General features: G+C 41.6%; 1 protein-coding gene across 5 annotated transcripts in view; it reads left to right on the top strand.

The window, feature by feature from the left end:
* LIN54 (lin-54 DREAM MuvB core complex component) overlaps nucleotides 1-27891 on the top strand; it is a 41325-nt gene that overhangs the window by 1012 nt on the left and 12422 nt on the right. Inside the window, exons 1-5 of one of the 5 annotated variants that reach the window (XM_042049992.1) lie at nucleotides 1-74; nucleotides 15921-16650; nucleotides 22194-22314; nucleotides 25031-25176; nucleotides 26659-26814. In XM_042049992.1, the coding sequence (XP_041905926.1) occupies nucleotides 15958-16650; nucleotides 22194-22314; nucleotides 25031-25176; nucleotides 26659-26814 (1116 nt within the window). In that variant the 5' untranslated portion in view covers nucleotides 1-74; nucleotides 15921-15957. Of the gene's footprint in view, nucleotides 75-925; nucleotides 1183-15920; nucleotides 16651-22193; nucleotides 22315-25030; nucleotides 25177-26658; nucleotides 26815-27891 lie in introns of those variants that run through there. The other 4 variants (XM_042049990.1, XM_042049991.1, XM_042049993.1 and 1 more) reach the window with 4 other exon arrangements.

Raw genomic sequence — 27891 nt, 5'->3', positions numbered from 1 at the left:
ACGGGCTGAAAATGGCGGATCTTTCGAAATACGGTGGCAGCCGCCGGCGCTGACGGGCCCGGGCCGCCCCCGCGATGGGATCCTCGGTCCGGGGGGCGCGGGGGGCGCGGCCGCGCTGGCGGCACCGCGCGGGGACGGCGGCCGCTGGGGCTCGTCGCGCCGGGCCTGGGGCGCGTCGGGCGGCTCCGGGGCCCGGACTGCTCGCCGAACTCGCCGGCGTACGCCGCCCGAGGAGACCGGGCCGCCCCCGGTGAGCCGCCGGGGTCGTGCTCGGCTCCGCCCCGGGTGGGTGAGGACGTCCCGCCTGTGTCAGCGGGATGCTCGCTCCGGCTCTGCCCCGCGGAGCGGGTGCGGTGTTTCCTCAGCTCACCCCGCTGCCAGGGCGCACCTGTGCCCTGAGCGTGCGCTGCCCGGCCGGTGGACAGCCCCCAGCTCCAAGGGAATGTGACCGGTTCTGGGATCCTCAGTACAAGAAAAGCAAGGAGATACTGGAGAGGATCCAGCGGAGGCCACGAAGATGATAAGGGGTCTGAAGCATCCCTCTTATGAGGAGAGACTCTGGGAGCTGGGTGTGTTTAGTCTAGAGAAGAGAAGACTGATGTCATTAATGGACATAAATATCTCAAAGGCGGGTGCCAAGAGGATGGTGGCAGAGTTTTTGGTGCTGCTCAGCAACAGGATAAGGATATATGGCCATAAACTAAAATAGAAGAAGTTTCACCTCAACACGAGGAGGAACTTTACGTTGAGGGTAGCAGAGCACTAGAACAGGCTGCCCAGAGAGATTGTGGAGTCTCTCTCTCTGGAGACATTGAAACCCACCTCACCATGGTCCTGTGTCACCTGCTCCAAGTGGCCCTGTCTTGGCAGGGAGGTAGGACATCTCCAGAGGTGCTTTTCGAACTTAACAATTCTGTGATTCTGTGAATGTAGCCAGAGCATGTTTTCAGATAGTCCCATCTTTTCTTGTCACTATTCTTGCTTGTTATGAGGTGTATCAGTATTTAGAATGTGTTTTTAATTATTTGTGGCCTTGACTTTGAAGCATGTAATGTCCTAATTATGTAATGCTTGATATTGAAGATTTTGGTTCTGGAAAGCCCTGTGGCGTTGAGAGCATGTGAAACTGTCCACTGGAATATACTGTAATCAGGAGGAAAGCTCTCAGACTTAAGATGTCAGGTGAGGAAAGAACAGATATTTAAATCACCTTTTATTAGTTTCATCCTTCTGAACAGTTCCTTGAAATATATACAGTTACTGTAGGAAATACTGAATATAGAGAAATAATTTGAAGTACTCTTTGCAATGTTTACATGGAGCTGGCAATAACAAACAGGTAATGAATCCGTGAGTATGTGGTTATCTTCTTCACAACAGCTTTTGGTTTATTGGAGGCAAGAAGAGTAGTGTGTTATTAGCTGAAAATATTTCTTCTGTCAGTGGCATCCCTTTGTAAAATACAATGCATTATACTTGTCTTTTTTTTTTTTCTTAAATTATTATTTGTGAAGACATCCAATTTACGTATCTGTCAGCAAGTGGTAAGTGTTGGTTACATGCCTTGTACAGAATTGCATCAACCTACAGAGAGATGTACTGTTCTGTAGGCCAGACACTCTTACAGGCTGGCTTGGAGAGTGCATTTGAAAATACAGCCCAGCTTCTCTAATGGGTTAAAAAAGTACTTCATGCTTGTTGTAATGGGGTAAGCTTCAACAGTTTGTTATGCAAGGTTGCTTGTTCAGCTTATGTATCAAGAACTATCTGCTGATGTCTGGTTTGCTTATACTCCTGTGCTGTCCACACTCAGATAGTTTGTAACTGAATGCTCTGAACAGTTAGTTCAGCTGGAATTCCTGAGAAGTTTTAAATGCTTTCAAAGGTGGAGTATCTGCTAACCACAGGTAAATAAGGGTGGTGATGAAGACTACTGTCAGAATTAATTCTTAGAGATGTTGTAGAGATCTCATACACTGTGATATATTTTATTCTAGATTTGGAAAAACCACCAGAGTCCCTTAGGTTCTTTTCCCTTACACTTGTTTAAAAAATATTTGTAGGGGGAACTAAGGTAGACGGGGGGGGGGGGGGGACAACAACATTTGGTTTCTGCTTCAGCAGCAAACTGAGGTTCCTTATCTGTCATTTGGTGTGTTTGTGCTTTTGTTCCCTATATGTGCTATAGAGGTAGGGCTTTCTTTGTCACATGCTGTGAGAAGCACATCCTAATGTCCTACAGAGTTTGTACACTGCAGCAGTGGGAGGGTGTGGTGGGATACTTCATAGCAAGTTCCTAGGAGGTAAACTCAGGATTGTTTGGTTTGGGTTTTTTATTATTCTTCTTAGTTTCAGGAGCTCCCAATGAGTAGTGGAAAATATTTCTTGAATTCTTGTTTCGAAGGTTTGCATTTTGCCAGGCCTTATATTTGAGTAGCTTGGTTTCCTTGGTTGCTCAGAAAGCTGATGAGGAGCATGTGGCTTTCAGTACAGCCTGTGACTAGGCTTGCTCACCTGACATTAGAAATCTGAAAAAAACGTTCTTGCACAAGAAAGAGCGAGAGTGACAAAATAACCCCTTGATCAGTCATGAGGCGCAAAGCTACAGGATTTGAGAGATTCTCATGTTCCAGATCTTCATTTGTGGCTCCTTAATTTGTGTGTCACTCCCCTTCAAGAGCCATCCTTCTGCCATTGGATGTGTTGCTTCTCACATGAGGGTTGTGTCCTTAGTTTTGGGCTCTGCTTTGAGCTGTTGCATGAGTTCTAGGTATGTACTGAATCCCCCTCTCTAGGGACTGACTGTTTTGGGGTTTTTCTTCCTTTGGAGTAACAGCAGTTTCTGCTATAGACTCAAGAACTTTGTCTTCCTTGGATGAAATTATTGTTTCTGTGAAAAATCTTTTAGGTGTGATCCCTTGGTGCTGCTCTGGTGCTCATAGACTTTGAACTGAGCTATCTCAGCACACTGACTTGCTAGAATTTGCTTACTACTTTGTGGAGTAATTTTCTTCCTGGGTTGAACACCAGTGTCAGTGGCATGGAGAAAATGGGCCAGTGACAACCTACAGTTGGGTTTGGATGGCTTTGCTCCAGCCTGGCTCCTTCATCTGGGCTGCCCTTGCAGCTCCACAGATGTTTGCTAGCACAAGAAGGGAAAGTGTATGGAAATGAAAGGGCAGATGCCAAAGGTGAGCAGGACACCTTTAGCAGTAGTTGATATGCACAGGGAACTGAAATACAGGGAAAGTAATGCCACTGCTCGTGTGCACAGTGGTCAAAGTAGCAAATGATGTTATTTGAAGTAACAGTGCAATAAAGGTATTGCTAGGATATTGCTTACACTAAATCCTATACAATTGTAACAGGTGCTTGTTTTGTTAGTGTATAATTAACAATTTGTTGACATACAAGGTTTTTTTAGCTTTTGCTTTTCATTTTAAAATTATAATGGAAGCATAAGTTACCCAGAATTTGCCAAGGGAAGAAGGATCTTTTCAGAACTGGTATGTGGACAAGAGGTTAGTTGGTGTGTTGATTTGGTTTTTTTCTCTGTCCATTGTTAAAAACAAACCAGCTAGCACCTCTGTTTTAAACTTGGCAGTGGAAACATGAGCTTAAGCAATCTTCTCATGGAAAAAAACCCAAACAAACCCAAAACCCTCAACAGTGTAATATAAAATTCTCATGTACATATCACTTGACAACTGTCAGTTTAAACACGTAGGAGTTGCTAATTTGTGTACCTTGCCCATTCTTCTGATCTGCTGCACACAGTTGTTTGTGTGGTGTCTCAGGCAGTGAGCACTCACTTAGCAGAATGTAGAGTAATGGGAAGGAAGTGGTGTGCATTGGTTGAGGGAATTATGGTTGCCTTGGGAACTATTTTGTGACTATAGGTGGTTAATTTGTGGTAGAAGAACACCTGGTATTTTCTTAAGTATTCATTGTAGCTGTTGGAAAAAAGACCAGATACTTACACTAGTTATGTATTCAGCATTTGATAAGGAGTAAGGTTGGTTTTTTTTTCTTGTTCTAGTTTGCCACTGGTATTGTATTTGATAAATCTAGAGCCATGATCCTCTGGGAAGCGTGCAGACAAACTGCCTCCATGATTTGCCTTCTGTAGAGAGTGGAAAAGGGAATGGAAATAGTTTTGCCTGTGTTCGACATATTTTATTACTGTGTTAAAACTATTTGCTTTCACTCTGTTATTACATATGCAAACATGGTGAGTTTGCAGTCTTAGGTGATTAATTTTTCCACTTACTCTTGTTAATCATAGCTTCCTCATGGATTCATCTTTTTCTGGTTTCATGACATGCATTTTGTTAAAGCATCTCTAGCTCAGTAAGCTTAAACAAAAGCCTCTCTGTTGAAAAAAACAGTGCTGAGTGATTTTGTAATTCTTTGCTTTATGACAAAACAAATCTTTCAATTTTAGAGAGAAAACAGAGAGTGTCAGAGAGAGTAAGAAAATAGGGAATGCCTGAAATGAATGACACTATTTTGCCCATTATTGAAAAGATAGCAAAATTGAAGAATGGCAATTAATTAGGAGAATTGTAGTACAGCAAGATCACCTACGTGCAGTTGTGCTCTTTCGTTTGACAGTATGCCAGCAGGGCAGGGTGAGTCTTGGGTATACATATGTTTCTGCAGAGGCTTTCCTGAAGAATGAAAACATGTCTGGTGTCAAGAATTTCTTAAGAACTGCATTTCCTATTTTTTTGTGAACTTCAGTTGCCTGGAATAGTTGATGGGCTTGTTTGTATTTGTTAAAAAGGGATGAGAGAACACAGCAAACAAGGAGATTAACTAGCCTGTTCTTGAGTTTGTTTTGCTTATAAAATGACCCAATAAAAGGATTTGTTTCTCTAAGATTTATTTGTTTTCCCCTTGAAATCAACTTAGGCAAACAAGTGACCTTCACTTTCTAAACTGTAACTTGATTCTACTTTGCATAGGTAGGTGTTCTAAATCCCTTGTACTAGCAAGCAGTCAAGAATCTGTGCACTGTGAACCTTGTGTTGTTATGCATTGATCTTTTCCTAAAATAAATTTTTTATTTGCTGTGAGAATGCCTGGATCATTAAATGACCAGTGGGTGTTTTTCCATTTGCAGAGATTAGTTTTGGTGCCAGTGCTGTGGACTGGCTACGCTGGAATGATCAGTAAGGCTGTAGTCAGTTTTGCACTCAATGATATTGGCAAAGTTTGTCACTCCTGTTTCTTGTGGACAAAAAAATGTGGCTTTTCCCAGGAGAGAAGCAGAAAACAGGCAAGAGGGAGGCTGCTTGTGAATTTTTACCATTGCTACTGGAATGACTAGGAAAAATAAGAGCTCATTCTTTGTTGAACAGGAAGGTGAGTTTCGGTATTATGTCAGCAAAAAGAAATAGGTTGAATAAAAGGTTTTGACAAGCTGGATGTCCTGGATTCTTAACAAGAATTCTTAATGACATTGATAAATGCAGATGCTACAGAATTTTGCGGAAAGACATCCCATAGTTATTTTTAAGTTCTGTTGCCGCTGCTGGGTTGGTTTCAGTAGGCTGTACAGTTTGATACAGAGCTGTTTGGGTGTGTGTCCTGAGCTGGACTGTGAGAGAATTTAGAGTGACAGCCTCTGGTGCAGGTGTGTCCAGCTCTTTGTGGGTACATGGTGCTATTAACTGTGTAGTGATGAACAAGGACAACTGAGTCACACAGAGAACCTGCCAAACTGCAGGTCAGCTCCAGTGTCCTGCCATGTGTTAATCACTGCTAATCTCCAGCCCTCAAAATTGACCTGACAGTTGGCTAAAGCTTCTTTTGTGTGTCAAATTGGTTTTAGATGTAGTGAAGAGCTAGATCTTGCTACATTAAAAAAAAAAGCCGAACAACTTCTTCCATGGAAAAATACAGTTAAGGCTTTGCATGCTATTGTTTCTTCACTTAGTAATTCTGAGAAGATGAACATTCTGGATCTGTATCAACTCAGTGTACTTAGTGATGACTTGTTCAAATGGTGGTTGAGCATGTTTGCCATGAAAATCAAATTGGGAAGGGTATCCTGTAGGGACAGATTTGGGGCTTTTCTCAAAGCCTGCTGGTTGTTTAGGTTGGGTAGTAGGAAAGGGTTCTTCCCCCAGAGAGTGATTGGGCACTGGAACGGTGAGCAGCATGGAGGGTGCATGCAAAGAACTCATCTTCCTTAAGTGGCCTTGCTTGGCATATTGTCTGGAACAGAGTTTCTCCAGGGATGGGATAAGATACAGTGTCGATATCTTGCTGTGTCGCTTTCAGCATATTGAAAGCAAAGATTGTAAGAGATACAGTGTTGTCCTAGTCACTGAAATGCTTCTTTCTGGCTAGTCCTGCCTGTAAGTTTTTGGGAGTTTTTGAAGTGTTTATCCAAAGCTGTTGGTTTTATTACCTAAAGCTGATGAAACTTGGAGTTTGTGTTTCGGAAGCTCTTCAACCTTTTATGTTATGACACATGAGACTTCAGAGGTCTGAGAAGCCTGCATTTGAAGTGACCCACGTGGTACTGGAGCAGGGATGCAGATTCCACAGAAATTCCTATTTCTCCTTTTGAATTGATCTCAACTCAAAATCTTAATGTGGAATTTCATTCCACAAAAGTCAGTCAGCTATTGCACAGTCCTAGTTGTTTAAGTAAGTTTTCCCAAAAGGAATACAGAGGTGCTCTATCTAGAGATTGTAGTGGGAAGGAAGTGTTAATAGTGTTTTTTTCTGAATGAAGGAATCTGGATGAAGTCCTGGTTTGCCTGCAGGTGAGCTGTTTATCTTCAGCTCAGCCCTTCTGCAAGTAAATATATTCTGTACTTGTGAAGTGTTGTCATGTTTAAAGCTGGTAGAACTGCTGAGATCTGCAGCTATAAGCATGTTTTCCTGCAGATCACTCCAATGTAACTGTTGGGCTGTCTTTGTTTTAATGCTCCACTGGACTCAAAAATGAAGAAAGCCAGCCTAGATTTCTAGGGTAAGTTTAAAAAGCGGTAGTGGCCCTAGCAGCTTTCACCACTGTTCAAATCTTGACAGCACCACCTTTAAAGCATTGTGCTGTATCGTCTTAAGATTTTTTTTCTGGTTTTCTTCTCTGTGGTGTTCTAACTTTGAAAAGGATCATGATTGCATAAGACACATAAGGAATTAAGATTTTAGAGCAAAATTTTGTGTGCCATTTTAGCATATTTTTTTGAAATTAAATACTTCACTGAAATCAGTGTTGGGTGTGGGGTTTTTGTTTCAGTTAGAATGAACTTCATGCATTGTACCTCCCAGCTGGGCAGTACTGGTGTAGTATATATGTGATGCACTGGCTCATCATTGTGCTTCCTGTTTGGCAAAGTCTCAGTAAACTGGCAGGTTACAGTTCTGTTGTGATGAACTCTTGTTCATAAATACAGCTCTAAAATGTAAAACTCTTGCTGAAATTGCTGGCAGACAGCCACATCTTAAAGGTGTGCAATATGATAACACCTGCTAAAAGTTTGTGGGGAACTCGATATCAAGCCTATGGTGGTAGTTTTCACATGTGTTGTTAAGAGTGTTCTTGGTGTGATATTGCTGTATCTTCGGAATTCTTCTGTAGCCTCACATTCAAGAGGTGTCTGGAGTTTGGAAAGCAAGACCTTTATTTCAAGCTATATATAGAAGACAAAAATCTGCATTTTTGGGGGGGTCTAGTGATAAGTGCTCTTCGCATTTCAGGTTTGTTTGGTTTTTGGATTTTTTATCAGTCAAACTAAGTTCACTACATGTTTATTCAATGTAATTTTAGATTTGTAATGCCTTACTGTTGGCCTACTAAACACTGCAGAAAATTAAATTATTTGAAGTTATTTTAGGTTTTTTTTTCCTTTTCATCTCAAACCAAAGTTTGTAGGGAACATAAGGTTAGAAGTACTTGATTAAATGTAAAGGCCCTGGAATCTACAAACCCCAGATTTGGATTGTTCTGTGTAGTGAACACCTTCAGAATATGTTTAGTGGCCTTAGCGTCTGTGCAGGTCTGTGTTTTGGCTTTCGTGCTATGGTATGTTTTGAAAATGACTGGCATGCAAACCAAGGGAAGGGCGAAGGGAAATGTTCTGATTTTTAGTTTCTATTTTATTTTTAGTTTGCCTAAAGCTCTGCTTGAAAGTAGAACATTGTTTCCAATTACAGAAGGCAAACTGAACTGCTTTGAAGTATTCTGCTGCACAGAATATTATTTCCAGTACTTTTCTGGAAAGTTGCTGTAAGTGAGGTGTGTGGTAAACAAGTAGTGTTTAAGACTTTAACTAATGACTCTGAGTGAGTGCTTGGAGTTTTGTTGTGTTTTGTTCAGTACTTCACAAGCGCTGTAATGTTCTTCCTTAATAATCTTCTTTTGTAACAGATGGTACCTTTGGGCAACGTAGTATTTTCTTGTGGTGGAAAGGGGGTTGTCCAATCCAGAACTAGATATCTCAGTGTTTTGAAATGCTGGTTTTCTAGGAAACAATGCATTCGCTTGTACATGTAACGTGATTCAACCATTTGCAATTTGTATGACATGCTGCTTTTATCCAAAACTTAGTTATAGCTTTTTTCTTTTTCTCTCCACCTTCCATTTTGCCTGAAAGGCTCTGACTCATGGAGATTTTCGGTTATGTACTCTTTCTAAGGTCCTTGTTAGTTTAATTGTAGGAATTGCTTTTGTACTTGCTGTGTGTAATTGAATTTCTGTGATAGCATGCTATGATTCCTTCTATGTGAGAAATAGTTTTGATGTGAAGAAAACAGCTATAGGTCACAGGATAGCTGAGTCTTAAAGTATATTTGTCGCAGCTGTTGTGGTGAAGGAAGAAGATGCAATTGTGTAAAACATTTCTGTTTTGAAGACAGTAAGACATGAATTTTTGAAAACTTTAAAATATTTTTTTTCTTTACAGCATGTCTGCAAAGAACATAATCTCTTTCTTCCTCTGTGATTTGGGTTTTTTGGGCAGGAGGGGGTGCTCATTGTGTTTTAACTGTCCTTGTCCATATTTTGTGGTGTTATATGTTAATTATAGCAGCATGGAGAGCTTAGTAACTGTTTCATGGTTGAATAATTGCAACTTGCTTTTATTCCCCTACATCCCAAGAGCTGGGAGATTAGGAAGAGGAATCAGAGCAGGTGAACGAATTGCTACTGCAGTACAGTGTTTCCACGGGATTGTACTTAAATCTCTCTCTTCCACTGGATTGTACTTAAATTGTTGCAGCTTCCAAGTGCTCACAGAATCACAGAATGGCTGGGGTTGGAAGGGACCTCTGGAGATTGTCTATTCCAACCAAACCTAGGGCAGGTTACATGTGTTTGTGTCTAGGTGGGTTTCTGCAGAAGAGGACCCTCCACAACCTCTCCAGGCAGCAGTTCTAGTGACCACACTGTTCCTAACTCACCCCAGGGTGCCACTGGCCTTCTTGGCCACAGGGGCACACATTGCTGGCTTGCAGAGAACTTGTTCCCTGGAACAACTCCCAGGTTGTTCTCCACAGAGCTGCTTTCCAGCAGGTCAGCCCCCAGCTTGCACTGGTGTGTGGGATTATTCCTCACCAGGTGTAGGACCCTGCACTTGCTTTTGATGAATTTTTGTTAGGTTCCTCTCTGTCCAAGTCTCACTGAATGGTAGCACCACCTCTTGGTGTGTCAGCCACTCCTCCCAGATTTTAGTCATCCACAAACTTGCTGAGGATGTGCTCTGTCCTGTCAGCCAGGTCATTTAACAAATTCAGCAGGACCAGACCCGGTACTGACTCCTTGGGGAACACTGCTGGCTACAGGCCTCCAACCAGACTCCACTCCAGATCACAACCCTCCATTTCCCTCTTCTGACAACTGTAGTTTAAAACCCTCCTCACCATCCAGACAAGCCTATGAATGAAGAATCTCTTTCCTTTCTCTGGCAGATGGACCCCCACCAGTCCCTCACAGACCAGGTTTCTCCAAGCCGGTCCCATGGTCTGAGTACCCAAACTCCTACTGGTGGCATGGGGAGTAGATGGGGCTGCCTTAGCTGCAACATCTTTCCTGCTGTGATAGGTGTTTCCTCTTCAGTCTGCAGAGCCTTTGGGAGAAGTCTCTTCCTCCTGCCAGTCCTTGTCATTGCAAGCCTCCATTCTTCAGCATGATGATTGCCCCTGTCCCTTCTGGGTGTGTTGATGGGGGAGTTTTTGGCTCTTTGGCTGTAGACTGAGTGTCCTGCAGCCTGTGCTTGGAACCAGCCATCCAGCTCCTTCCTACCATCTCCTGCAGCTCAGCCACCTGCTGCAGGAGGTCCAACACCTGGGCACACCTTTTGCAGACAGGTCTGCTACCTGTCCCTGCCCCGACAGAAAGGTCTAGGCACTGGCAGTTGAGGCCTGGTCATTTCAAATTGCTTAATCTCTAAGTATTAAGTCCCCAAAAAAATCGGATTTATTCAGCTCAGCAGCCTTCAGGAGTTTACGTATCTGCCAGTAGTGGAGAGGACAGATAAGCAGAAGCTGAAAAATTTGAAAAGCCTTTAAGCACCTAAAATGTGGTTGACAGCATGTCAAGCTTCTCAGTTAAATCATTAAGGATCCATTCTGTTTTTCCCCTTCTTCTTCCTGCTCTTGCTTTTGTTCTAATGAATGGATTTAGGAATGAAATATATTGTGTTTTTAAACCTTTGCTAGTTAAGGTTTAAATACGCCAATTTTATGAATGTAACCATACAAATATTGTGGAATTTTTGAGTTCTAAAATCCTCAAATGTAAGCTATAGCCTGCTGACAGTTTTCTGCTGCATCTTGATTGGAAAGAGAAGAGATGGTGTTGGCATATTTTTGTCTCAGCAATGAAACTTCCAAATGTTACCCCTTTTCTACTAACTGGTGATACTGCATTCTTTTGTATTCATTTTCATTAGAGTGAACAATTACTTGTTAGGTTGTCCTCTCTTACTTTTCTGCCATTCATCTGACTCAGCTTTTCAGCCTCATTTTCCCCTTTCTTGAGAGCAGGCTTTATTGTTCTTCTTCATACCTTCTTTTAAGGGTTTTTGCCCAGTTTTAGCTCAGAAGTTGAAAATATTTGCATCTTTCGGCTCTTAATAGTGCTACTCTTAAGTGTATCTGTCCCAGCTTTAAAGAGCTACTAGCAGATACTGCTGTATTTGGCAATGATATTTCGTTTCACTTAGTGTTTTCTTGCTGATCCCAGGAGAATCCCTGCTGCTTTAGGGGTCCATTAGATGTATTGCATTTATCAGGCTTTTGATTTTGGGTGGTGTGGGTGTGTTTTGTACTTCACAAGGTGTTCGTACAGATGCTGTTACTAATTAGATTTCCTTGTTTTCTGGTGAAAGTGACACTTGAGAATTTGGTTAAGAAATGAACATTGCCAATGACTCAAGGCAGGTCTGGCCAGTGTTCCTAGATCTGTCAAGTTATACCAGAGTGTTCCCATGGCTGAGCGCCACCAGGCCAGTGCTGTGCACTGAAAAGAGAATAAGAAGGGGCTCGCTAAAGCAGCCACAAATGGTGATGAGTCCCTTTGGTCCTCTGCTTCGTTGTCATGGCCTTGCTAACGTGCATCACCTTCCCAGGAGTTTGTGTAAAGCTGGTCTCAGCAGCCTTGTTTCTGTGTAATCTGAATTTATGAACATGTATTTTGCTTGCAGTACATAGCCTTGCTGATAGTTTTGTAAGGTGTTATTACAGCTGGTGGTGGGGTCCGAGGCTGTGACCCAGGAAGAGATGACCGGTCCGGGGAGATGGTCCCGAAAGGAATCGCCTTCCCGAGGTCCGGTGTCTTCCTCTCAGCTGCTGGCAGAGGGGCCCTTGCAGAGGTTGTCAGCTCTTTAGTGATTGTCAGCTCGTGGTTTCAGCTCAGCTCTGCAGGGCAGCCTCCAGGCCAAACCAGACCAGAGAGAGACGAGAAGGCTCGTGTGGCTGGTTCCGCACGAAGGTGGCTTTATTGTGGGTTCCCTCCGGCGAAGGGGGGAGCCAGGGACGAGAGCTCTCTCTCAAGGGGTTCAAGGGAGCTTGCCTTTATAGGGATACAGGGGATCAGCAAGGGGACCAATGGATTACAGAGGGTCTGGGACAGACCAATGGGTTACAGAATGATCTGCATAGGGTCCCCCAAAGGATTGTGGGTCTGCCTTTCCTCGCCATGACCCAAAAGTAGTTGCCTTTCCAGGGAGTCCTGCTGGGCGATTGCAAAATCTTTTATCTCAGCAGACATCCCTCCAGGGCAGTGGCTGGGCATATCCCACAACGGGTCACTGTACTCAAACTGCTCATGGTTGCAGGCTGGAAGGTTGGCTATTCTTAGTGAAATGGAGATGTTTCTGCATGTAATAAAATGCAGTTACTGAAAAGTACAAGCATGGTTATGTCTTGCATTTTGTTTACTTCTTTGTAGATCACTGTGCTTTATTATAATGATTTTTTTGGTTTTCCTGTTTAGTGTGGCTATTGTGGTATTTTGTCAACAAAGATGTTAATATGATTGATCTCAATAGTTTTAACACAGTTTCTTAAAAGATTTTGCAGTGACAGAGAAAAAAGATGAAAATTCACAGATACCTGTCAGACACCATTCTGTATTTTTGCCAGCAGTCCTGGTCTTCTTTATCCTCTTCCTTACAAATCCTCTTTATCCTTTACACCATCATAGGTATATTGTTCTTTGTGACTATCAAGAATAGAAATCTGTTTTATGAGTAGGATGATCACAGGTGGTTTGCTCAAACTGAGAATATTTTCCTCTCCTCCTACTTACTGTACCTAGCACTTTTCAGAGTTGTTGGTCCAAGACTTTGCTGACAATATGCTTTAGTCTCTAATTTTTTTAATGTGTTTGGCTGGTTGGGTGTCCTGAGCTAGCTATGTTTACAAATCTTCATTATGTGAATTTCTTTGTGAGCTTTTATTTAATTGTATGGCCATTATTTTTTAGGCTAAAATTATCTGTTTAGTAATCTGAACCTAGGATTTTTGTCGAGTTTCCCAGTCTGAAGCCTAAACACTTCCTTGGTCTAGCTTGGTTTTTTTCTTCAGGTTTTGAGTAAACATTTAGTGATGCATCTTTTCAAGGGGTTGTAGTTAGAGCTCTTGCATTATCCAGTACTCGGAGCATAACTGCTGAAGTGAATGAAACTTACAAGGGTTTTAAATAGTTAAAATAATTCTCTACCCTTCCTTGACAATCTCAAGGCTGTTAGGATCCTAAAAGAGGTTGGCATGCTTTTACTGTTGGTAATCGCTTTAGTAGAGGAGCTGGAAAAATGGAAACAGTATAAAAGCATTAGTAAAAAATAAACAGCTGAACTGTTGAGAAATCCTGGCTAAATACCAAAAACTAAAAATCTGCAGGGATGTTGAAGCTGCCTTTGACAGCCGCCTCTGGTATAGCCAGGATGAGATTTTAGTTATTGCCTTTCACGTATCTGTTTCAGTCATGTCCAATATGCAGTGAAGAAATAAAACAAGTGGGTTGTGTTATGGTTCCTTTTTGCTGTTGTTGAGCACACTAGCCTGAATACATTAGTGGAAGCTAAGTTTAAAATGACCTGATAACTGCAAAATCCTCCAATGTGGTTGCAATAAACTGTTAATCCAGTAACTGAGTAAGGTTTCTTTCCTTTTCACTTCTCAGTTTCTGATTCCAGATGTGATGTGATGTATTTCTTTTCCTTCTGCATTCTGACTTGCAAGTGGTTGGTTTGGACTCAAAATGCTGTCTAAAAGCCTGACTCCATGTATTTTAATATAAATATACTTTCAGCTAGATATAGGTATTTAATAACCACTTACTTCTCTGTAACATGACCAAATGGCAAGGGTGAAGAAGGCAAATAACTGTTGAACTATAAAACTACTTGGGTATATTTAAGTATTTCATGGTCATACTGTTAAAAGATACTAAGAATGGCCTTTCTTCTTGGGAAAAACATGTACAAATGCAAACCAAAAGCAAGTTATTTAAAATTATTTATAGTTACAGAGTGACTTACAGACTTTCCCACTGTCTGATTTAGATGAGTCTCTCCTTTTCAGACTTGGAGGCAAACATTGCATGGATTGTGCTTGACACTAGGAGTCTAACTTCTGGATCCAAGCCCTGTGTGCATATCAGTATAGAACAGGACAATGGTTTGGTTTGAGGTTTAGTTTTTTTGTGTCTGAAATAGTTTGAAGTTGTAATATCTGAGCCACAAGCCTTTGCAAGTTGCTGAGGTGACAGTCAAGTGACACAGCTCAGAAGAAGACCTAGTGGGCTTAACATAGACTGTCTTCAAAATCATAGTCTACTTTTACTATTCCTGTTTTTGAGTAATCATCTATGCAGTTAACCTATTTGACTTTAAGGCAGCAATCTGATACTATTACTAATGTGTCCTTAGGAGTTGGCTGTTTTGTCTAGAGCTGGTTACCAGGGCTGGCATCACTGTGCAGGCATTATTACTTTGGGAGAAATGCTTTCCAAAGGAGGTATTTCTGGCAGTGACATCAGATAACTTTGCATCTTTAAATGCCTGCCAATGAGTGAGCTGTGAGTTTGACTGTCAGTTGAGTTCTTTCACAGCTCAGGCTTCTTGAGTGTCATGGCAGTTTGATCTGGCTGGCACTCTGAGGTGAGGGGGATCAGAGTGGCACCCTTGGCAATCAGGGAGGCCAGGACTGCTCCAGCTTAGCCTCTGGAGCTCAGCATGGAAACTGTGTAATTCTAGCAGGGGTTTTTTTCCCCACTCCTTCCACCTCGTGGGTGAAATGCAGCTGTTCTGTACTTAGCTGCTGTACAAAATGGGCCCACAATGACTTGAGGAAACAATGTCACCTCAGCATTTGGTCAGTGTTTTTACTGGCACAGTTCCTCATGAATTAGTATTAAAACCCAGCTCTGCTTCTCCTAGCAAGTAGGAAACAGAATTTGCAAGGATTTTGTCCCCTTGAGCTTATGATTAGTACTCAGGAGCATGTACACAGACCCATATGGTGTGCTCACCCATCCAGTGCCCAAGTGTGCTCATGGGGTCAACAAGTGCAGAAAATGCCTTATTAAGCTGATCTGTTTTCAGACTCTGACAGTGATACAGCTTTATGGGAATGGTATAGACCATTTCCAGCAAAGTCTGTAAGGTTTCTCAAGTGGAAGTGACTCTGGCTTTGAATCTCACTGCACGGGTTTGTTTAATATATAATTTGGGTACTCTCTAAAAAATTCCGTTTTCTTTCGTATGGGGCGTTACTTGTTTTGTGTTTAGAGCACCTTTCAAATTAATCATGAATTTGTGTGTTATGTTTTCTGGTGAGTATTGAGGAAAAAAATTACTGAGCTCTTCTTTTCATAGCCAGCATCAAGGGATTATCTGTCCATCTTGTGAGTGGGCTTTGGCTTGATCCTGGGGTAGGTGGCTGTTGATGGAGCTTTTGGGGTTGTTCAAGTCCATCACTAAGCAGTCATTTGTTTTTCTGAGATTTCCAAAATGGATAACAAGTCTCTTGAGCAAGATAACCTTCTAATCAATGTTGACATGTATGAGAAGACATCGTCATCTACTGGATTTTTTTTTGAAGTTACTTAACTCTTGCTTTATGCTTCAATGAATTTAAATGTCTGTGCCTGTATCTTCAGCGGGGAAACACTGCTTCTTTGTGTACTGTGTTGTGAAGAGTGGACTGGTAATGTCTTCATCTGACTTCAGTGAATGATGTTGTAGAGGTTTGGTGTAAGTTATGGTTGAGAGAGAGTAAGTTCAGCTTAATGTGTTATGTTTTAATAACATTTTTTATTCCATGATATCTCTCCTGTGCATGCACAATACTTTCAGTCTGAAAAAATTCTACTATATTTTCTTCTTTGGTAATATTATTCATAAAACTTTGAAAATGTGTGTTTTCTGGAAGCCAATAACTTTTTAAAATATTGCAGTACCTGTTCCGGCCATCACTGCCACAGCTACTAAAATGGAGGTGGTTTCAGCAGAAGTCAACAGCTTGCTCCCTGAGGAAATCATGGACACTGGCATAACTCTGGTGGAAGATGACAGCATCGAGGCCGTTATCGTGTCTTCGCCGATGGGAGAGTCTATTCCCATGGAAACAGAACTGGAAGAAATAGTGAACATAAGCTCTGCCAGCGACTCCTCAGCCACGACTACAGCCGCAGTCACCACGGAATCAGTTCCTGCGCCCAGCAGCCACTCAGGAGATGCAGCACTGAACACCACAGCCCCAAGCCCTGATGTGAATGCAGCTGTAAAGCCTGCCTTTCCAGGTGGCCTCCACAAACTTGGTGCTCAGACCCCTGTCACTATCTCAGCCAATCAGATTATTCTGAACAAGGCCACTGATATTAAAATAGGCAGTCAGAGTATTAAACCGGACGGGCAAAAGCTGATTGTAACAACTTTGGGCAAGTCTGGCCAGCCTATTGTTTTAGCATTACCCCACAGCCAGCTCCCGCAGTCGCAGAAGGCCGTGTCCCAAGCCCAGGCTGGAGACTCCAAGGTACAAGGCCAGCAGATCAAAGTTGTCATTGGAGGTCGGTCGGAAGCGAAACCTGTTGTGGGTGTCTCAGCTTTGACGCAGGGAAGTCAGCTGATAAACACTGCGGCCCAGCCCTCTGTCTTGCAGTCCCAGCAAGTAAAAACAGTACAGGTAAAATGAGTTATGCTGATTAAATGTCTTAAAACCAGTTCTGTTGCTGCAGTTGTTGTCTGTTTCCTGCACTGATTGACACACTGTTGCTTTCAGCCTTTGCATTTATTCTTTGTATTAAATACAATGCTGCTCTTAGCCCATGCTTTCATCTGTGGATGCGTTTGCCATTTTATGCTGTTTGCCTCTAGCTACTGTCTAGAAACTTAGGGTTTACCTCAGAGAAAGTGAACTATTCAGTAAATTTAAGATACTTTTCTCATTTTCATTTTATAAAAATAAATCCTGCATGTTTTCAGGAGGACTGAATTCAACTCTATATGCCTGTTGTTCTTTATTCAGAGTATACACTCCTTTACGGAAGAGTAGCTTTTGCCTATTATATTCAGTTTGTTTAAATAAACTGTCTGAAAAAAACTTCTAGCATCTGAAAAAGAACAGAAAGGTGTGTCTTTTCTGCCTCAAATCTAGTTAAGCTTGTTAATAGATGATGACGGACTAGGCACTGTCATAAGCTGAACACTTTGAGGTTTTGTTCCCAATCTCTGGCATGGATCTTGAGATATTTGAAACCACAGAAAATTGGATTGGATCTGAAAATGTGTTGAAAAGACTTGGGTTCTGATCCAAAGTGTCTGATTCTCATCTGCTATGTGGCAGAACTAAATGTGAGTGACTTTGTTCTAGTTGGCAGTGAAGCAGAAATAAGACCTCCTAAAGTGAAGGATAAGTAGAACTCAATGCAGGTTATGGTGGAAAAATATTTATTTTACTGTCTAAATGAAATGAGAAATTAAACTCTTAAGTATGCTATTAAAAATAATCAGCTGCACATAAAAAATGACGAAGTTTAAAGCATTTCATTAGCCAAATGTTCCTTGATTAGTGTTTCATGGCAGGTGAATGAGATCAATTCTGAATATGTTTTTAAAGCTGCAGGTGATTCCTGCACCAATTTCTACTTGCTTCTTTTTTGTTGCTACATTGTACCTGTGGAAACATGTTTAGTAATAGCCATTTGAAACATAAATGATTGTCACTGTAGCTCTTAAGAAAGTCTCTGCTCTTTACTCAGCATAGCAACATTTAAGAGTGGGTCAGTTCCTGTTACTTTGCTTCATTATTCATTGCTAAGTGACAGATACAGGAAACTGAGGAGAACGACTTAGCTGTGATGTGGTTTTTCCTTGCATGAGATGACTTGTGCTATGAGTGACTGAAATACAGCGACTTGGCCATTGACCTCTGCCATTTGCCATTGGGAATTCTACAGGTTCCTTAGCAGAAGCTCTTACTAGTGGACTTGCATCCATTTTTAAATCTAGTTGATTGCAGTTTGGGTAGATGTGTTTTGTTGTGGTTTCTTTTTGTTAAGCCATTGGTTCCTTTTGCAAAACAGATTGAATTGTTAGCACTTGACATTCCTTTTTTCCCATAAGGAGAGGAGGAAGTAGAAATGAAAAGCAAGAAGGCAAGGTTAGCACCCGATATTGCAGGGAAAAGGATTGCATTAGCACTTCAGACAGTGCTTTTCCTTGTAGAAAATAGCTAAAGTATCAGAGTGATGTATGAGGCTGGGTGAGAGATTCTTGCTGTACTCTACCCTGAATGTCAGGGAGGTAACCCACACCTTGAGTCCCTGTCTTAGAAAAGAAGTGGTTCATTTACCCCATCACCCTGAACAAGCCCCATAAGCTTTCAGTGAGTGGAAAAGGAGGCTGTGAATGCCTCCCTGCCTCCCCGCGGGTCTTGTGGCTTTATGACTAAGGTATTTCAGATGGAGGGCAGCACAGGAGCTTGACTTGGTGCTGAAAAGTGAACTGATAAAGTTTAGATGACAAAGAGCTCTTATCAGTTCTTGTGGTCACTGTCATAGGGGCTTTGCATATCATTAGAGAAATTCAGTTGCCTTGACTTCTAATCTAATCTTGTAATCTAATTGTGACAGTTGAAGTCTCAGCACCTGAGGCATAATTAGTGGAGTTCAGCAAAATGTTTCTTGGAACTTGGCTCCTTCTCCACTTACAGGTCTAGATGTATGAAACTGTGAGGTGCAAAGTGTGGCAGGGCTTTTGGCCTCATCTATATCCAGAAGTTAATTACTGTCCTTAGTAGTTTGTCCTGATTTAGTTGAAACTACTGCTGTGGATGTGTGGAAATAAGCTGTTGGGCAAGTGCATCTGCTTTCAGCCTGTGGCTCCTGCCTGCCTACAGCCTTAAAAGTGGTGGTGTGCCTGCTGCTCTACTACTTTAGTCCAGGTGCATTAAGCAGGAATTTGGCCTTGCATGTGACTCTGAACCAAGCGTCCAGACACATGGCCATGGCTGTCATTAAGTCTGACCTGTGCTTGTTTTGCTTTGGTAAGTGGCTCTGGTTTCAGCAGTGTCCACAGCATCGTTGCTACCATGGCAAGGCAGCTGCTAAGCCATCGTTGTGTCTTCATCTCATCATTGAATAGGGACCTTGTCCACTCGCTAACCTCAAATGCCCATTCCTAGTTCAGTTTCTTCATCTCTGAAGTAAGCAGTCCTTTTCTATTTCTGGAGTCCCTGATATTTCATACTACGCCAAATATAAATTACACAGAGAGTGGGTACATGGACAGGCTCCCAAGAGGTCATCTAGGGAGTGGATTTATAGTGTGTTCGCTTCTTTGTGGTAGCTGACTATGTGGATATCCAGCAGTAAATGTGAGGAATGAGTGTGCCTATTTCTGTATGAGTAGAACAGAGTCTGACAACTGAAAACAAAGTCCAGCCATATGAACTTGCTGGCTCATCTTTAGTGGAGAGTGTTTAGGAAGACATAACTTGACCCTTTATGTCAAGTTGCCTGCAGGTAAATCTCTTGACTTCTGTAGGGGAAAGAAGGTTGGTGTGTGCTCCCAAATATAATAACATTGTTGCAGAAGAACTTGTTGTTCCAGGCAGTATTTTTGCAGTCAAAGTAACTTGGAGAGGGCATGCTTAGCTTACATAGGCAGGGGGAAAATGTTAAGCTTCTTGGGCATCTTGATTATTTCCTCTGGCTTCTCCAGTCTCTACTGAAATGGGTAGTGAGTTTCACAGTGATGCCTAGAAGCCTCTCCCTGGTGTGGCTGGAGTTATCTAGTGGCACAAACCTCAGAAAGGCTCACTTGGCAGCAGGAAGGGCAGGAGTGCTGTTCCTCATTTATAACCAACCACATTTGTCTTGCTGTTTCCTAAGCCCTGAGGAGATTCACTTGTTTATTAGACCTCCTTCTTTGTAGACAAACAGTTCACCTAAAAAGCAGGGGGAAATTTATTTGAGGAGGATACTGCAAGCTGAATATGAGGGAAGCAGGGTTGCTTGTGTTGACCTGTTATTTTGAGATTTTTAAGGGGTTTTTTGAAATACTTGGTGTTAATCGTTGCTAGTATTTTACACGCATTCATGTAAGTCATTTAGGCACATTTATTGACTGTTACTGGGAAACAACTGCTGTTATCCAGAGCTGGCTGTTCCTGCTGAGTGTTCATCGTTTTCTGAGCCAGACTTTGCTCTCACTTCAGAGAAAAAGCAATAGCAGTTGAGTTGCAATAATACCTTATGGCTGGGTAAGATTAATTTAAGCAAAACAGAAATCTCAAATCAAGCAGATGAAATGTGTAGAATTTATCAGAAATTAAAATGTGTCCAAGCTGAAAAAAAAAAAAAAAACCAGACAAAATGTCTGCTCATCTATCAGTTGTATATGTGCTAAGATAATTGAATCCTTGAAATGTTAAAATGGCTTTGAGTTAGATTTGCGAACAGGGCTGTGAGTGAAGCTTCCTTCTTCAAACAAGTTATGTTTCAAAGTGTTAGTTAATATATCTCCAAAAAGAACAGGTTTATTTCTCCTCTGTTTCATTTTAAAGCCTTGACAATTGTATGTCACCTATAAAGCACCTAATGTGCCTGGGGAGCAGTGTATTTGTTCTGAGATGGAGCTTTCCTCTGAGGAGCACCTGTACTGTATCTGAGGAGCAGCATGTGGCTTCCTTTAAATGAGATCCATTCTCTGGTAGTGCCTGATGTCAGAGCTGCTCCTTGCTGGCTTCCCTTGGCTGGCATAGCTCGGGCACACGGAGGTGCCCTTGGCTTTCCATAGCAGCCTGCAGGGCTCCAGTGCCATAGCAGAGGGGAGCTCCAGCTTCCCAGGCTGTGCCATGACTGTGCTACTAGGAACTGGGGCAGCCTCACGTGTGCTTTCTGTGGAGCAGTTGAGGAATTTACATGCTACTGAATACTTTGAATGTTTGGCCTTAAGTGATTGTAAAAAAGGTGTTTTCAGGCAACAAATTCTATAGATAGGGTTTTGTGTAGGAAGCCATAACTTCCAGCCTACTCAATTGCTTCATTTGAGCATTTGTAACTTTCTCAGGCTATCAAAAGCAGCTGTCAGCTCTGTATCTTTGCACGTCAGGCAGATTTCAGATTTAGCTGCTTGAGTAATAAGGTGGTTTTGTGCCTCTGAGAGGTGGCTCCCCACGTGGATGTTGTAATGTTGTGCCTCTCTGGTATTGCTGGAGCTGATGGCTGTTGCCCACAGGATGTGCCTGAGGGTGTGTGGTGGAGGAGAGGCAGGATGTGCCTGACCTGTGGGGTGGGCAGGTGTAAGGGCTTCAGTAATGCCTTCCAGTGTGCTCACATCGACTCAGGCCACATCCATAGGCAGCCTCTGCTGTCAGCAGGTTAAAAGTCTGGAAGAAGTCAACCTCTAAATTGAACTATTCACTAGCTGGGTGCCAGTGTATAAAAACTGTTGGAATAAATCTATGTGGTAGTTAACTTCTCTCAGTGTGGAAAAGGGGGGAAAGTCTTCTTTAAAACTTTTAAGACTATAAGCTCTTGCTTACAAAAATTTCAAACTGAAGTGATCTATCATTGAATTGCTGTACATGTTCTTGGTCCAGGTGTGTTTCAGGAGACTGGATTACAATATGAAAAGAGATCCCCTTGTACTTAAGAGGTAGCCAACTGGTTTGTTCTTGACTAGTGAGTACTCAAAACTTTCAGGCACTGATGATCCATGTACTTTTGGGGAGCTGTTTCAGAAGGCATTTTCCATTTGCAAAACAAGTTTGCCGCTGTGTCAAAATGGTCAAGAGCAGTAGTGGTCATATTTAAGTCACGGGGGGACAAGTTTTTCCTGGTTGGCTGAAAAAGAAGTGACCTCATTTAAAGCTTCACATACTGAGAGTTCTGCATTTAATTTTAACGTTTTTATGTAGACCAACCACATGTAAGAAGTAATTCCAGCATCTTGAAAATGAGATGTTTGCACAGAGAGCTATCTTATGAAAAAGCTGAGAGGGATTTGGCTATCCTACTTTGGTAGCTGGCATTCTAAAGTGTCAAGGATAATCTCCTAGTTCTTTCCATAGGGAGAAATGGAGGTGAAATGCACGATACGCAGTTATTCTTCTAATTATGTGTGCGAGTATTGCCCTTTTTATTTTTTAATGTACTTAACAATACAATAATTTAGATCCAAAATGCTCAAATTACTTGAGATCTTTTTTCCTCCATCTTTTAGATTGCGAAGAAGACTCGAACCCCAACTTCTGGCCCGGTGATCACCAAGCTGATATTTGCAAAACCAATCAATAGCAAAGCTGTTACAGGGCAGACCACTCAAGTGTCACCAGTCATTGCAGGTTGTACTACTTTGACTTGTTTTGCTTTACCATTTTTTAAAGGCTTTTCAAAGAAATGGTAATTGTAGAAATTCTTCTGTCTCAACGATTTTACTGTAGTTTCTGTCAAAGTACCTCAAGCAATTGAAAAAAAAAGTCAGAAAGCTTTTTGGGTAGAAGCAGATAAATGAAGTTGTTGGTACCTTTATACTTAGCTTGTTTAGAATAATCTTTGTAATTACAGAGTTGCTTTTACTGCAAGGTACTTTTACTTCACAGATTTTGGGGAGGAGAAAAAAATACCCCAGAGCCACAGAAAAGATTACTTAATAAACAGAAAGTATTTGTAGAAACATTATATAAATACGCAGGGGGAAAGGGAGACACATGCTTTTGTATTACTTTAATCTGCTTATAGTTGGACTTAAATGCAATACATGCAAGTAACAGAAAAAAATGTTTGAATGAAGAAAATGAATAAAGCTGTGTTGTTTTTGTTAAGTTGCTCACCTACTTTAAAAATAACTATCGCAGAAGTGTCTAAGAAAGTAATTAAAGCAAATACCAAATGGTCACTCTCTTTGGAAAACAAATCTATATATCCTTAAAAAAAAAAAAAGCCCAACCAACCACAGAATAACAACAAAACCACCACCAAAATTAAAGAAAAAACCACAGTGTAATACCTTGTTTATAATGGCAGTGTATCTGTTGCTAAACATCTTAGACACGTAATTTGTCTGAAAAAGACAAATGTAGGAAGGCGGAGTCATCTTTAGAGCTTTAAAGGATGTCTTTAACTGCTTACAGATTGATCAGCCTATGTAGGTCTAGAATCTTTCCTACATATTTAAACAGATTTGTTAAGTCTTTACAGCACTGGGATTTGAGCTGGTTTTTAGAAGGATGCAACTCTCTCCTGTATTCAAAACACTGATAGATGCCAGTGAATGGCCCATAGCTGGAACATAACCTTTTTCTTGAGTTGTCAGGCTGCCTGCAGCCTGACCTGTGTTTCAGGTGAAAGAGGGATTCCCCATCCCACTCCCCAGTTTGTCCCCTTTCTCAAATTCCCTACCAAATATACAGACCTGTAAGAAGATTGCTATGCTTATAAATACTTGAATTAAGCTGTTTGTGTGTTTAAAAACACAATCCAAACAAACAAAAAACAACCCAAAACCATTAGAAATGACTTGCAGTTTTTAAATCAGTATGTTGAAAAATCACCTGTGCCTGAGCTTGTGAGAGAAGCATCAGTGGGAGGTAAAGTTGCTTGCTCATTGAGATGGAAATCTTTGAATATCAGTTTTTCCCTCACTGTTCCAAACAGCCAGCACAGCTTGTGAACTTTGGGAGGCTGGCATCACTTTAGGGAAGGTATAACAGTTGTGGTTTGTGTTTTGATTTTGTTTGCATGTTTTCATGAATCTGATAAATATTTTTAATTGGCTGGAAATTCCTGCAAGCTGAGGTGGAAGTTGTAAATGTGAAAGACTTGTCAATATTAGCAACCAGGTTCTGTTTAGGAAGCTCATCCATCAACTCAGTTTCAACCCATTACATGATACCAAGGGGTGCAGAGGGGATGTAGTAAGAAATGGAAAGCTGTCACCAAGAAAATAACTCAAAGGATTGAAACCTCTAGATGGTGAAAATCCCTACAGACTTGAGATTCTTCAGATTGCATGTGGCTTTAGCAGCTGCTGGCAACTTATCTATGCTGTTAGTTAGACTGCACAAAAGTGGTTATTTTAGAGCACATAGACCTCAGAGGAATTCAGCTTTCCATGAGGATAGTGCTTTTTCTTGTTAGTTCCAGTTGACTTTAATTGTTATGCCACTAGTTGATTTTGGATGGAAAAGTTATGCTGGTATTTGTTTGTTTGTTTCTTATTTTTATAAATGTAGTACAAGAGAATGGGTGACAGAAGCTATGACAGAAATGAGTCTGAACCAAAGTGGAGCAGAGGAAAGCTCAGTGGTCAAGCACTCTTTGGAAAGAAACTTAGAAAGTATGGAAAAAAAAAAATATGTTTTCCATTCTGGGAGTTTTGCAATATTCCTGAAACTGATGTCATGTTTTGGAGCTGCTGTTTTTGATGTTTAATCTTCTTTGGCATTGTAAAAAGACAGAGAATGTATGACATACACATGAAAACATGGGTGGTAGTGTGACTAAAAACTGTTAGGCAGTGAAAGAAACAATCATCAACAGAGGACAAAAAAACAAACAAGAAACCTCAAAGTTGATTGTAGACAGACCAAATACCTTTTTCTTGGTCACTGTAACACAGCTCATTTTTGATGGCTGAGGTTTTAAAGGAACTCGTCCCCCACAGATGCTCAGTTTCTCTGTACGTTGGCAGCAGCCCAGGGCTTTCCCAGGAAACTGCCAGCTGGCTGGGTGTTTGTGTGTGGTGCAGGTGTATTGGAGGGCTCTGCTCCTCAGGATGCTATCCTGGCTGTCAAGAATTATCAGCTGAATGGCACAGAAAGCTCAATGTGCATTTTAGCTCTTTTTAAAAGCCCGAGAGAGCTGTCTTTTTATTTGTAATAATGACAATTATTTTCTTCTTTGTTGCTAAATCTAACTTAAAGAATGCCAGTGTCCTTCCTGCCAGGTTGTACACTCTCAGAAGTAGGGCTCAATTGCACAAATGGCAGGGAAAACTTTGCTTTAAAAGTTAATGTGACCAGGGATAACTGGAGCTGATGGTATCTTCATTGTTTATAGGTAGGGTTTTTTCACAGTCTGCTCCAGGGACACCACCAAAGACAATAACGATCTCTGAGAGCGGAGTCATTGGATCATCTCTGAGTACAACAACACAACAGACACCGAATAAAATAGCTATCTCACCACTCAAATCCCCCAATAAGGTAAGGACCTGTTCTGGCTGCAGCCTTCTATCCCTCCTGCACAGTGGTCTGAATGGAGCTCTCTGTGTCTTTGCTACAAGCTGTTTATTATCTCTCCAGAGATAATAAACATATCTCCAGAGTCCATAAAAATATCTCCAGAGTCTCCATTTCGCATCACAATGCTCTGTGGTAATGCCCTAATTTAGATTTTTTTCAACTGGCTCCCTTACTATGGTTTTAAGTAGATATGCATTACTGCATAGTTTCCCATTCCTGCCATTTCTTGCCATTCCCTAAGCATCCATTCTGAGAGCAGCTGTTCTCTCTTAGCCAAGCACTCAAACTATTTTTAATGCCTTCATAAAATGTCAGCAGGCTGTTTTAAGAGGAGACCTCAATAATATTAATAGGTCAGCACTTATTAACCATTGCCTGCTACTGCACAGGCAATTTAGTCTTCCCTGATCACTTCTAAAGTAAATGAGATTTGCAATGGTCCTTGACAAACACAGAGCTGGAGATTGGCACAGGTCAAGGTGACACTTGTGGTTTAGATTTTGATAATTGTCCTGAGAAGAGGAATATTGCTGGAGAAAGGGAGGCAGGGGGACAAGATGCACAGTGCAGGCAAACTAAGTATCATGTATGAGAAGCAAAGTAAGAGTGAAGAATTATTTTAGTTTGGCTGTGCTTTAGTGATGTAATGTTTACACAGATGGAGTAAATGACTTGTGTTTGGCAATTATTACTAAAAGAAGGAACATAAGGAAGTTCATTTTGATTCTAAAGTTACTTTTTTAACTAGGAGTGAGTGTGAAGACTCTTTAGGGTTGCATCTTGAATTTACTGTAGATAAGTAATTTTAAGTATCTGATTTTTCTTAAAACATAGGGAAGTTTAGAACAAAAAGTAGAAAACCAGCCTTGGAAGGGGTATGGTTATACAGAGTGTTCAAACACTGCATTCTGCAGAGATGTCAGAAGACTGGATCTCTGTGGGAAACTGCAGTGTGGATTTTGAAGTACTCATGTTCTTATACTTTGACTGAATCAGTAGTGTGAGGCGAGAATTTTTTTTTCTTTTCAGCAGCTTTTCTTTAAAATTTCTATTTTCGATGCAATAGTCATTGTACCAGTTATAAAGCTTTTATTTAGAAGATCCCTCTTGACAATACTCAGGCTTCAATGGGATAGTTTCCTTAAAAAAAAAAAAAAAAAAAACACAAAACAGATGAAAAGACAACCCCTCACTCTCACCCAGACGCTGTGCTGGGTTTCTGCAGGAGCCTTTTGGTGCTGGAAACCAGGGATGCCTTCAAGCTCCTAAGGGATCTATTTGCTGTTGTTGCAGCTGGACCCGTGTCATTTGTGGTTAAATTCTTGTTCCCAGAAAGAGCTCTGTTCTGATGGAGAGCTGTACTGTCCTGAGGAGGGGAATGTGTATGTCCAGGGTCCTGTATCCTGTGCAGAGGTTTAAACTGCTTTTTGTTTTGCCAAGCAGCTAACAGTGGTGTCAGTGGCCTCCCAGCCTCCCAACTCCCCCCAGAAGACGGTGGGCGTCCCACTGAATGTAGCGTTAGGACAGCAGATCCTCACAGTGCAGCAGTCAGCACCCTCCTCCCCTGGGAAGGCTATAGTCAACCACACAACCACCCAGGTACAGACTTTCCTTTGTGTTCTGGCGTGTCTGTGTCATTGCTTGCTGGAAACTGGAGTGCTGGACCACAGGTTGGCAGCGGTCTGTCCAACGGTGTTCTTGGAATGGTGTTTGCTTAGGAATTGGCAAAGGTATTGCCCTGAGGAGCATATACTTCTTCAGTTGAGGGGTGCAAACCATTGCAAGCCCGTACAAGGGCATGCTATTAGAAAGCAGCTTTCCAACCTGGAAAGCCCCACTTGGTGCAAATTCTTGTTTCTGTACACCGAATCTCCCAAGTCACCTGAAGAACTCTGTGACACGAGGAGGAGTTCTTTGGGTGGTTCTCTTCTGCCAATGTTTCTATGCCACTGCCTAGGGCTGCTTTCCAGGTGTTTCTGAGGTTTGCAGCAGTGGAGTTCATATGCCTGCTGTAGAGGTCTGCATAAGCAAGACACCATGGGCTGGAACCAAAGAACTAGAAATTATTAATTTCCTATGTCTCATTTCTAGAAAAATGGGGTTTTCTGTAATACCTTTTATAAATAGTTTTGCATTAATAAATCACAAGACAAAACTGACCTTTCTTACAAACTACAGTTTTTACTGTTTTCCTCTTTTGTGATCTTAGATGAATCTTTTTCTGTCATAATATCTGTACTCCTGTTTTGGTAAACATGAAACGGTGTGTATGGGTGCAAATATATCCAGAGTGTGGATGTAGGTGGGAGTGGACATGCATGTACAGCATGAGACCAGACGCTCAGTCTTATCCTACTGATACAGGAGATAATTGGAATGCTGATATATGGATGTGGACACCATTGAGATTTGACTTTTATTTCTTTTCCCCAGGGAAAACTGTCTTTTGAAATAGTTGTTAAAAGATTGTCTCTCTAATGCAAGCACCCTAAGTGAGAAAATGGAGATATCTGTGGGGTATACATACTGAGTTCTGATACAAAGCTATCTGACACAACACAAGGGCTTCATCTATCTTCACTGGGCTCCAGAACATGCCTTTAGAAGAAACTGTCCCTTGAATTTTACAATTTTCCCAGTTGTCCTTGGATGGCAGCCTCTAATTTGTGTGGTAGA

The sequence above is a fragment of the Corvus kubaryi genome, unplaced genomic scaffold (assembly GCF_017639235.1).
Source record: "Corvus kubaryi isolate FWS band 111438036 unplaced genomic scaffold, C.kubaryi_AGA036_p1.0 71, whole genome shotgun sequence".
In the NCBI taxonomy this organism is placed as follows: domain Eukaryota; kingdom Metazoa; phylum Chordata; class Aves; order Passeriformes; family Corvidae; genus Corvus; species Corvus kubaryi.
This window is presented reverse-complemented; position numbering and strand designations above follow the sequence as displayed.